Genomic DNA, 12,659 nt, shown 5'->3' with positions numbered 1-12,659 from the left:
TTATAACTGATGCTGGAAATCCAACCTCACAAATGCAGCCAAACATTACTCAGCTAATTACAGCAGCAGCGCCTGAAAACTGTCCCGACAGACATAAGGCAGCAACAGTGCAAAACAGCTACTTTAACTGCCATGATAAACATTCCAGAGAGAAGCCCGAATATCCAGGGACAAATCTGAAAGCATCATGTCTCATCTCGTATCTCATTATTCCAGCCCCAACAGCCAAAACATTTGTAGACCTGGCTCAGGGATCATTACAAAGTCATTTATACTCATTACAGGCGCTCATTTGAAAACTCAATAAGCAATGTATTCATCAAAGCACGCATGATTAACAGCCAAACTATTAGCTGTAATTATCTTTTTTGGCAACATCAACTCAGTTATAGAGTCATAGAGGTTTACAGCATGGAAACAGGCCTTTCAAACCAACTTGTCAATGCCACCCAGTTTTTACCATTAAGCTAGTCCCAATTGCCCGCGTTTGGCCCATATCCCTCGATATCAATCTTACCCACGTAACTGTCTAAATGCTTTTTAAAAGACAAAATTGTACCCGCCTCTACTACTACCTCTGACAGCTTGTTCCAGACACTCACCACCCTTTGTGTGAAAAAATTGCCCCTCTGGACACTTTTGTATCTCTCCCCTCTCACCTTAAACCTATGACCACTAGTTTTAGACTCTGCTACCTTTGGGAAAAGATGTTGACTATCTACCTGATCTATGCCTCTCATTATTTTATAGACCTCTATAAGATCACCCCTCAGCCGCCTACGCTCCAGAGAAATAAGTCCCAGTCCATCCAGCCTCTCCTTATAACTCAAATAATCAAGTCCCAATAGCATCTTAGTAAATCGTTTCTGCACTCTTTCTAGTTTAATAATATCCTTTCTATAATAGGGTGACCAGAACTGCACACAGTATTCCAAGTGTGGCATTACTGATGTCGTTTACAACTTCAACTAGACGTCCCAACTCCTGTATTCAATGTCCTGACCAATGAAACCAAGCATGCCGAATTCCTTCTTCACCACCCTGTCCACGTGTGACTCCACTTTCAAACAGCCATGAACCCCTAGATCTCTTAGTTCTATAACTCTCTCCAATACCCTACCATTAACTGAGTAAGTCCTGGCCTGGTTCAATCAACTAACATGCATCATCTCGCATTTATCTAAATTAAACTCCATCTGCCATTCATCAGCCCACTGGCCCAATTGATCAAGATCCCATTGCAATCCCAGATAACTTTCTTCACTGTCCACTATGCCACCAATCTTGGTGTCATCTGCAAACGTACTACCCATTCCTCCTAAATTCCCATCCAAATCATTAATATAAGTGACAAATAACAGTGGATCCAGCACTGATCCCTGAGGCACACCTGGGCACAAGCCTCCAATTTGAAAAAGAACCCTCTACAACCACCTTCTGGCTTCTGTCATTGAGTCAATTTTGTATCCAATTGGCTACCTCACCCTGCTTCCCGTGAGATTTAACCTTATGCAGCAACCTACCATGTGGTACCTTGTCAAAGGCCATGCTAAAGTCCACGTAGACAACGTCGACTGCACTGACTTCCTTTACCTTCTTGGTTACCCCTTCAAAAAACTCAATCAAATTTGTGAGACATGATTTTCCACTCACAAAGCCATGCTGACTGTCCCTAATCAGTCCTTGCCTCTCTAAATGCCTGTAGATCCTACCTCTCAGAATACCTTCTAACAACTTATCCACTACAGATAGGCTCACCAGCCTGTAGTTCCAAGGCTCTTCCATGCAGCCCTTCTTAAACAATTCTTAACATGTGTGAAGTAGCCCATAACGTCATCTCACTCTGAAAATCTGAAGAACTCCAGGTGTAAGGCACAATCAAACACCAGAAGAGATGTCAGGAGTATCAGTGTGGGACAGAAGATACAAGAATGTTCTTGGAGTGTTTGTTACACTTACAGTGGAGCTATGGTGGGGAAGTGGAAGTCATTCACAGGCAATTCCTGGTCATTGATGCAGTAGAGCGTAAAGTTTATTTATTTGTGTCATAAGTATGCTTACATTAACACTGCAATGAAGTTACTGTGAAAATCCCCTAGTCGCCACACTCCCGCGCTTGTTCGGGTACACAGAGAGAATTTAGCATGGCCAATGCACCTAACCAGCACATCTTTTGGACTGTGGGAGGAAACCGGAGCACCTGGTGGAAACCCATGCAGACATGGGGAGAACATGCAAATTCCACACAGACAGTGACCCAAGGCGGGTCCCTGGCACTGTGATGCAGCAGTGCTAACCACTATTACTTTGAATGTCAGGCCTGGCATAGGAGTAACAATGTTAATAGCAGCAGCCCAAAACCAATAAAGCATTCAGCGCCCGGCACCTTACTCTACTTTTATAGAGCCAATCCAGGTGAGGGCTGGCACAGTTATTGACAGAAATAATAAGCTTCTACCCAGCCTCACAGAGCCAGTGGCACCCAGCTTTACTCTGGACCTCACCTCTTACTCTCGTTCTCGTCTTTCATTCCTGAACCAGACCTGCCGTTATCTACATTTCTCAGTGCTTTACCACTCCGTGGTTACCTGGAACAATGGCCTAAAAACACGGCAGGATGTCAACGTGGGCCAGGGAACCAGACTGGTTAAAATTCCACATGCTGTGAAGGTGGTTTCTGGTGTGGAAAAGTTTATAACATGTGCAGATATATCAACATGATAATATGACAGTGGGTTATTAGCCAAAGAGGTACAGTACTGTGAGATAGTATATGTGATTATGTACATAGTGAGACAGACTGGGTTATTAAACAGGTACAGTGAGATAGAGTGGGTTATTGAGTAGACAGCTCCATTGTGATGGACTGGGCTATTATGCAGTAAGTTACAGCGTGATAGATTGAGTTTTTAAGCAGAAAGGCAGAGGAAGACAGGTCACACATTCAGGTAGCCTGTGGTCACATAGATCAATGCAATATTCTTCATAGAACCAAAGAATCCCTACAGTGCAGAAAGAGGCCATCTGGCCCATTGAGTCTGCACCCACTCTCCGAAAGATCATCCCACCCAGGCCCTCCCCTCCACCCTATCCCCATAAACATGGCCAATCCACCTAACCTACACATCTTTGGACTTCAGGAGGAAACTGGAGCACCCGGAGGAAACCCACGCATACATAGGAAGAACATACAAACAGAGAATCACCCAAGACAACCCAAAGCTGGGTCCCTGGCGCCATGAAGCAGCAGTGCTAACCACTGTGCCCAGTGTCGCCCCTTTTACTTTCTTAGCTTCTCTGATTTGTTACCTGCCTCCATGCCATGAAAACCTTGGTTGGGTCTTCCCTTGCCTGCTTCCATTCCTATCTATCCGGTCATAGCCACAGAATCGCTTGCAATGGCTTCTCCTTCTGCACCATTCCCTTTGCAGTTCCCAAGCACCTACCTTTGGCTTAGCTTCTCAACTACTTGCTATCCCTCGGCATTGAAAGGCACAGTGTCAGGTTCAATGTGGTTGCTGGCGACACCCAGTTGTACCTCACTGCCACCTCTCTCGACTTCTAGGTAGTTGGTGAATTATCAGCTCATCCAACATCCAGTACTGGGTGAAGAGGAACTTCCACCGATTATTGAGAAGACTGAGGCCCATTGTTATCACCAAACTCTATTCCTTAACTCTGACTCCCTATCTCTCCATGGTCACTGACTGAGGCTGCACCAGACTGGTTGTGATACTGGTATCCTGTGTTTACTTGAAATGAGCTTTATCCTCTCCATCACCAAGACCACTTGCTTCCACCTCTGTACCGTGACGTGTCTTGGTGCCTGCCTCCACTCATTTGCTGCTGAATCTTTTATCCATGCCTTTTTTCCCCTCTTGGACTTGACTATTCCGAGGTCGATCTCCCACATCTCCCCCTCTGTAAACATGAGCTGATACAAACATCTGCTGGCCATGTCTTAACTTGCACCAAATCCTGTCACCCCTCATCCCTATGCTAGCTGCTGGTTGATACCACAATATTATCCTTGTTTTCAAATTCCTCCGTGTGCTTGCCCCTATCTATTTCTGCAAACTCCTCAAATCTCCAGCCCTCCGAGATATTGGTTTTCCTCCAAATCTGTTCTGATAGGCATCCTCGATTTCCTTTGTTCTCCTATAGGTGGCTGGTTATACTTTCAGATGCAGCAACTCCAAGCTCTGGAATTCCATTCTGAAACTTCTCCGCCTTGCTTATTTTCCCCAAAAAACTCTTTAAAAACTTCATCTTTGACTAAGCTTTTAGTCACCTGATTGAATATCTCCCTATGGGCTTGGTGTCAAATATTGCTTGGTATCACTCCTTGGGATCTTCTTCAACTTTGAAGCACTATATAAATGTTGTCTTTGCTGGCCACAGCTGACTTGCCAGCCCGACTGCTTATGGAGCACCACCACCTACAGTAAGTCAACAGTACTGCACGCAAAAGCCTTAAGTGCTTGAGCTGTCCAAATTTAATTCAAAGCTCTGCAGACTTGAATACTGGCAAAGATAGCCTGGAATGCATCAGCTTTGCAAACAGGAGCATCTCAACCCTAGGAGGGCCAAAGAAATTGAAATGCATTAAGCTGTTTATGCGATCGCTATTTGCAAAGGAAGAGGTTGAAGCCAATCAGCCCTTTGTTCTTGCTCTGCTGTTTAATGAGCTCATCACTCCTCTCCATTGGTCTGTCTTTTCTCCAAATCTCTCAATACTATTACCTAACAAAAATCTAGCTATCCCATTCTTGTAAGCATCAGTTCACCCTTAGCATCCAGAGCCATTTGAGGGAAGGAGTTCCACACTTTCATCACCTTCTCGCATGATAAAATGTTTCCTGACTTCACTTTTAAATGGACTAACACGAAATGTAAGATTACCAATCCTGGCCTTCCTGTCCTTTGTTGGGCTTTGCCTGGGATGAGTGGGTTGTCTTATGAGGAAAGGTTGGACAGGTTGGGCCTGTATCTGTTGGAGCTTGGAAGAATGGGAGGTGATCTTATTGAATGATATAAGGTCCTGAGGGGGCTTGGTGAAGTGGATGTTGAAAGGATGTTTCCCCCTGTGGGAAAGACCGGAACTCGGGGACACAGCTTAAGAATAAGGGGTCTACCATTTAATTTGGAGATGAGGAGAATTTATTTCTCTCAGAGGGCTGACAGCCTGTGGAACTCTACTCCCCAGGCAGTTAAGTTTAAGTTCAGTTTATTTATTAGTGTCACAACTAAGCTTACATTAACACTGCAATGAAGTTACTGTGAAAATCCTCTAGTCACCACACTCTGGCGCCTGTTCAGGTACTCTGAGGGAGAATTTAGCATGGCCCATGTATCTAACCAGCACATCTTTCGGACAGTGGGAGGAAACTGGAGAACCCGGAGAAAACCCATGCAGACACGTGGAGAACGTGCAGACTCCACACAGACCCAGTGACCCAATCCGGGAGTCGAACCTGGGTCGCTGGCACTGTGAGGCAGCAGTGCTAACCACTGTACCACCATGCTGCTCAGTTGCCGAGGCAGGGTGATTGAATACCTTTTAAGACAGAGATAGGTAGATTATTAACTAACAGGGGAGTCAAAGGGCATCTGCAGTAGGTGGGACCATGGCATTGAGATGAGGCCACAATTAGATCAGCCATGACCTTATAGAATGGAGGAGCAGGCTTAAGGGACCGAAAGGCCGACGCCTGCTTCTCATTCATATGATCATATGTGTGTATGTTTGTCCTTATTTGTAGGTCTTTTGCACATCATTGCATTAAATTCTCATCTGTATCTACTTTGTCTACTCTCTTCATACTTGCTGAAATATTTTGTGGGGAGGTGACGGCCTAGTGGTATGATCGCTGGGCTATTAATCCAGAAGCTCAGCTAATGCTCTGGGGACCCGGGTTCAAATCCTGCCACGGCAGATGGTGAAATTTGAATTCAATAAAAAAATATCTGGAATTAAGAATCTACTGATGACCATGAAAAACCTATTTGGTTCACTAATGTCCTTTCAGGAAGGAAATCTGCCATCCTTACCTGGTCTGGCCTACATGTGACTCCAGAGCCGCAGCTATGTGGTTGACTCTCAACTCCCCTTGGGCAACTAGGGATGGGCAATAAATGCTGGCCAGCCAGCGACGCCCATGTCCCACAAATAAAAAAGAACAAATCTAGCATTCACGGCACAATTGGAAATATTGACTGAGATCCAATCAATGTGAATGTTCGAATGATATAGATTTATGACCACTACTTGGCTAAGAATCGACTAAGTTCATTCTCAGTAATAGACTGTCCACCATCCACAAGGCACAGGTAAGGAGTGTGATGGAATATTCTCCACTTGTAGCTCCAACAACACTCAAGAATCTTGACATCATCCAGGGCTTGATTGGTACCCCATCCACAGGCATTCAATCCCTCCGCCACCGATAAACAGTAGCAGCAGTGTGTATCGTTTACAGGATGCACTGCAGGAACTCACCAAGGTTTCTTAGGCAACACCTTCCAAACCCACAATCACTACCAGCTAGAAGGAAAAGGGCAGCAGACATATTGGAACATCTGACTTGGAAACGTATTGCTGTTCCTTCACTGTCACTGGGGTCAAAATGCTGGAACTCTCTCCCTAACAGCACTGTGGGACTGCAGTGGTTCAGGAAAGCAGCTCACCACCACTTTCTCAAGGGCAATTAGGGATGGGCAACGAACGCTGGCCTAGCCAGCGAAGCCCACATCCCACGAATGAATAAACAAAAACTGAGGTTGGAAACACAGCATTACAAACACAATTCCCAATAACAAGAGGCAAAGTCAGCCAGCCAGAAACATGGTAAATCAAAATGTGACAAGTTAAATGAACTGAGTTGGCTCCTCAAGTGTAAATCAGATAAGCATTATTGATCACAAGCAGCTCCAGCTATTTCTCACTCATTCTTCTGGCTCATGTAACAAATTCAATTCCAATACTAAACCTCAAAAGAAATTGTTGGCGCAAATATACCAGTGCTGAGGTTAAAAATGGTCTATTTAACACAAAACAACACCTGAAAGGTTAGTGGAATAAATTCAATCGTAACTTTCAGTAGAGCATTGAATATATATTCTTGAAAGGGAAAGAGATGCAAGGCAATGGGGGAAAGGTAGGAGAAGGGAATCAATTGGTAAGAGCCAGCACACGCCCAATGGGCTAAATGGCCTCCTTTTGTTGTGTAATAGTGTGGGTATACATTGAATTCAGGCATATTCAAAATGTGTCAGTCCTTTGGGAATGGTGGAAATATGCTCAGTTCAAATGGATATTTCCAGGTGGCTATTTTGCATTGGCTATTTTATTTGACTATGAATGTTTGTGCAAGATTGTGATTTCTTCTGCTACATCTACATCACACCAAATAAGTTTTGCAATCACGTCTTATGAAACCAAAAGGATTGTTCTCCACGATAATGCGTTATGTTGAACCACCAGCAGCAGACAACAGCAATGACAAAGGCACACTTCAAAAAGATACAAGATCAACATACTTAGCTTTAGCTTCAGCGTCTTCATAGGCTTTGTTGGAAACATCTTCCAGGCCTCCGATCAGGTGTTTGAATGAACTGTAACAATCAGAACACAGCTTTCAGTAAATCCACATTCTTACTGAACAGTGTAAACTGAAAGGAAGGAAGGACACAAGTCAATCCAGACAGAACAAACATAAGGCCAAAATATAACACACTGTCCCTGTAACAGATAACACACATGCGTATGCATAGATACACAAAAAATGCATACACAGTCATACACACATACAAATGCATACATATATACACATGGATATACATTTGTACATCACACCAAATAGGTTTTGCAATCACGTCTTATGAAACCAAAAGGATTGTTCTCCACGATAATGTGTTATGTTGAACCACCAGCAGCAGACAACAGCAATGACAAAGGCACACTTCAAAAAGATACAAGATCAACATACTTAGCTAACACATGCATACACATACATACAAATTCAACAGTGCTTTTTAAACTAATGCACTTTAACTAATATTTCACATTTTCACATGAAAAATATTAAGTATTGGATTCATAATGAGAAACCTTTTTACATAGTGAGTCATCAAGATCTGGAATGTGTTGCCCGTCAGTGTAGTGGAGGTAGGTTTAATCCAGGCATCAATAAGTAATTGGATTATCAGAAACGTAAGAATGTGCAGCACAGTGTGGGTTGGGGGGAGGGGGGTGGGGGGGGGCAGAATGGCACTTGGCGCACTGCTCATTTGGAAAGCTGGCATTGACACAATGGGCTGAATGGCCTCCCTTCTGTGCTGTAACAGCTCTGTGATTCTGAGATTCTGCCTGTCCAGCCTGCTGAACAGCTTGAAACCTCTCTGGGTTTTGTGTCTGCACACGCACAATTAACATGCAGCAGTCAGATCCTGGGCCAGAGGTCTATGCAGCCTGATGGAAATTGGGAGTTAGGAGCTTCCAATCTGATGCAATGTCAGATATCATTTAACTGGGGAGGGATGAAGAGGGAGCCAGGGGGGTGCAGAAACAAAGAGTGATGCGTATTCAGTGAGGAGAAGAGGAAAGCAGGGAGTGAGAGCTGATTATCAGGGGTTCCAGTCCTCCTCAAGGACAGTCACAAAACTTAACTCGTATCAAAAAGGAAAAGAAAACTGCAAATGATTGAACCACAGGTCCACTTTTCTTGGGACGCTGAAGGATCCAAAAACCTTTGATGTGTCATGCCCAAGGTGCAGTTAGTTATCTGCTAAATAGGTCTGGATGGCACACTGAGAAACCGGCATGTGGTCTGAGGTAATGTTGCTGTCCATTACAAATGGAGTCTTACAACTAACTTGAGCCTCTGCCTCCTATTCCCTTGTCTTATGATACTGAGGTTTGACAGAATTCTTCCAACTGTATCGAGGGTTGCCTTTACAAATTGCTCCCTATAACACTTAATTAGCCAAGACATTAACAGTCTATTGATCTCAGGCTTGAATATACTCAATAATGGGGCATCCATAACCTCTAGGGTACAGAATTCCAAAGATTCACAACCGTCTGAGTGAAGAAATGTCTCCCCATCTCGGTCATAAATCATTGGCCCCTTACCCCGAGACAGTGCCCGCATGTTCTAGATTCTTCAGCCAGGGGAAGCGACCCCTGAACCCTGTCAATCTCCTTCAGAATTTTGCGTTTTCCATTCTTCCAAATTACAGAGACCATTGGTCCAATTTACTCAGCCTCCCATACATGACAACCATCTCAGCTCCTGGACGACAACAAACCTCTCAATTTTCTGAGGAGCGGTTGTCCCATTTGATAGCTGACCTCTGCCACAGTAAGTGGCACAGAGAGCGAATGTTTCAGTTCTCTAAGTGCTAACCATTTCCATTTACCCATACCTCAGTGCGGAGCACAGTGTACTGCACGGGTCAGTGTCAGGACCGCTTCTTTCCCTCAGACCCAGAGCCTCTAATGCGAGACATTCAGCTTTCTCCCACAGTCTTGGTCCTCCCAAGATATTTTCCTGATTGGGATTCTTGGTGGCCATTTTTTAAGCAAAAATGTTCCAAGAATTAACGCCAATTCAATGGGGGAAGAGAAAAGGTTGGAATTTAAAACTTACAAATTACTGCTGGTGGCAATGCTTAACAATGCTTAATATGCGGAGGTGATGGCCTAGTGGTATTATTGTAGATTATTAATCCACGAACTCAGCTAATGTTCTGGAGACCCGAATTCGAATCCCGCCACAGCAGATGGTGGAATTTGAATTCAATAATAAAAAATATCTGGAATTAAGAATCTACTGATGACCGTGAAACATTGTCGATTGTTGGAAAAACCAACATTGTCGATTGTTGGGAAAACCATCTGGTTTACTGATGTCCTTGATGGAAGGAAATCTGTCATCCTTGCCTGGCCCAGCCTACATGTGACTCCAAAGCCACAGCAATGTGGTTGACTCCCAACTACCTTCCAAGGGCAACTAGGGATGGGCAATAAAATGGTGGCTAGCTAAAGACACCCGTATCCCATGAATGAATAAAAAAAAATATTTGCACAGTTCTTTGCTTCACTATTGTAACAGCTGTTAAATTTCATATGGGCATCTTAAGCACAGTAACATCCCTGAGAGTAATTGTCATCCTCGGGTTTATTAAGGCTGTTTGATTTTTATAAAATGAGCTTTACGAGGTGATGTAGACACTGTGTAAAACATGCCTGACAGTAGGATGATTAAATATTTGTTTATACGGGGAACTACGTTTGGGTTCCAGTCAGTGCTAGCATCACTGAATCATCTCCTTCACATCAGAGTGGTTACTTCTAATAATTAATACTTTACAATGCATTAGCCTAGATTTTCCTGATGAGATTTTAATAGTGCCATTATTCCAATGGATCACCCTTTTGTCAAGTTGTTTGAATGTTTATTTGCATTTGTGAATACATGCAAACGCACGCACACACACAAACACACACACGAACACATGTACACACACACGCGCACACGTACACACATGGCCAACCTTTCTTACCACGCTATGTGAAAAAAATGGAGTGGAGATACCGGCATTGGACTGGGTTGGGCACAGTAAGACGTCTCACAACATCAGGTTAAAGTCCAACAGGTTTATTTGGAATCATGAGCTTTCGGAGCGCTGCACTCACGTGATGAAGGAGCGGTGCTCTGAAAGCTCGTGATTCCAAGTAAACCTGTTGGACTTTAACCTGATGTGTGAGACTTCTTACTGAAAAAAGCAGAGGCATGGCCCATGCTGTCAGGCTGGCGGGGCTGGGATGGAAAAAGCCGGCAACATCGGGAATCCTGAGATTGGGGCGCCCCAGAGGGACTCCTGCAGCACTGCCCTCTGGCACTGCCAGGGTGTACAGGGTAGTGACTGGTGAGATGCCGGGGGCAGTGTCAGAGGGCAGTGTCCAGATACTGTCCTGCAATGTCCCTCTACCCCACCCCCCCGGGGGGCTATACTTATCTGTGTGGGTTCCCCTCAACCGCTTCCTGTTTTTAAAAGTCAGTTGTAAACATGATGTCATGTCAGCGAGGGGAGAATTTCTAATCATAGAATCTCTACAGTGCAGAAGGAGGCCATTGAGCCCATTGAGTCTGCCATGACTCTGACAGAGCATCTTACCCAAGCAATGTGAGATTAGTTAATGAACTGGACTACTTTCCATCCCTTCAGTAAGTGTGTTTCTCCAATCTAGGATTGTCCTGTACATATCTGTGCTGTATCTGCTTGATTCTTTCAGGATTCCTTTGGGAATTTTCACTGCTGCCTCAGCCTTTTCATTTGACCGACGATAATTTGGAGATGATGGGTAGTGCTGAATTTCCCAATCATTTCTGAAATGCCTGAATTCTTCGCTCGTGAACTGAGGGCCAGTGTCACACATCACAATCTCAGGAATGCCATAACGAGGGAAGTGTGTTTTCTGGCATTTGACAATCTCATTGGTAGTCATTGATGTCAGTTTTTCCAAATCCCAGCAGTCTGAATTGTAGTCAACGGTGACAAGATAGTCAGTTCCAGTGAGTATTACAAAAACAGAAAATCCTAAAAAAAATCTCAGCAGGAGTGACAGCATCTGTGGAGAGAGAATAGAGCCAATATTTCAAGTGTGGATGCCAGTGAGTGTAGAGGTCTGCTCTAAGCTTCATCCATGGTGTGTCTGGAGTATCATGAGAGGCTCTTTAGCTTGCTTAACCTGATGTTGTTATAATTCAGGTCAGAAACTCCAAGGTGTTTTATGAAGTCCGCCCAAATCATACGTTTTGCACTTTGAATATGACTAGGGGGAGCATGAGATATTTCTCTTTAGGTATGATTCAATTGACCCACTAAGAAGCTTTTATCAAACAAATTTTATTTAAGCATACATTTAACATATATAGAAAGAAAATGAGCAATAATGTTTATCAATTACAAACAAAAAAAAACAACCATGATATTGTATTAACCTTAACAGCTAACCACCGTTCCAACCAAACAAATCCCAGAAACAAAACCATTGCCAAAGGTTTAACACAGCAAAATACGAAAGCTCACGTGATGCTGGAACTTAGTCCTTTGGGTGGAGAATTGAAACTCTGACTTCCCAGCCTTGTAACCTCCAGCAGCCCTCTGGATACACACACTAACCAGCCTGGAGTCAGAACAGCTTCCCAAAACACCAGGCAGAGAGAGAGAGAGACTCCAGGCAAGCCAAACACCAAAAGCAGATTTTCCACTCCAGGAAGGCCAGGAACCTTACTTCCAGCTAACAGCAGAATTTCCAAAACCAGGGAGAGAGAGAGAGAGAGAAACACTTCTTTTCAATTTGATTTTCTACCCCCTTCTAAACTAAAACTGAAAATAAATCCCTGAATTCTTCTGGGGAGGACTTTGACTTGTCAATCAATCTTCCCCCTCACAATGTAGGGTCATAAAAGATCCCAGAGTAAAAATAAACAAAACTCCATTCAAAACATTAAAGCAGCAATAAAAGGACGTCTCCAGACGTCCCTGGCAATAAAAAAAACTGAAGCTGCGATAGCTGCGGAGAACATGATTTTTAAAAAAATTCTTAAAGTTACACTCGCATCACAATGTTCATTGTGCACTGCACTGGT

At 43.9% G+C, this 12,659-nt stretch overlaps 1 protein-coding gene across 2 annotated transcripts in view; it reads right to left on the bottom strand.

Moving 5' to 3' along the window:
• The window catches only part of prkg1b (protein kinase cGMP-dependent 1b), a 722,012-nt gene that overhangs the window by 102,710 nt on the left and 606,643 nt on the right, over positions 1-12,659 (bottom strand). For both annotated transcript variants that reach the window (XM_078223608.1, XM_078223609.1), the window contains exon 9: positions 7,540-7,614. In XM_078223608.1, coding sequence (XP_078079734.1) covers positions 7,540-7,614 — 75 coding nt within the window. The remainder of the gene's footprint in view (positions 1-7,539; positions 7,615-12,659) is intronic.

The sequence above is a fragment of the Mustelus asterias genome, chromosome 11, assembly GCF_964213995.1.
Source record: "Mustelus asterias chromosome 11, sMusAst1.hap1.1, whole genome shotgun sequence".
Classification (NCBI taxonomy): Eukaryota; Metazoa; Chordata; class Chondrichthyes; order Carcharhiniformes; family Triakidae; genus Mustelus; species Mustelus asterias.
The sequence above is the reverse complement of the archived record's forward strand: the minus strand, read 5'-3'. Positions and strand labels throughout refer to the sequence as shown.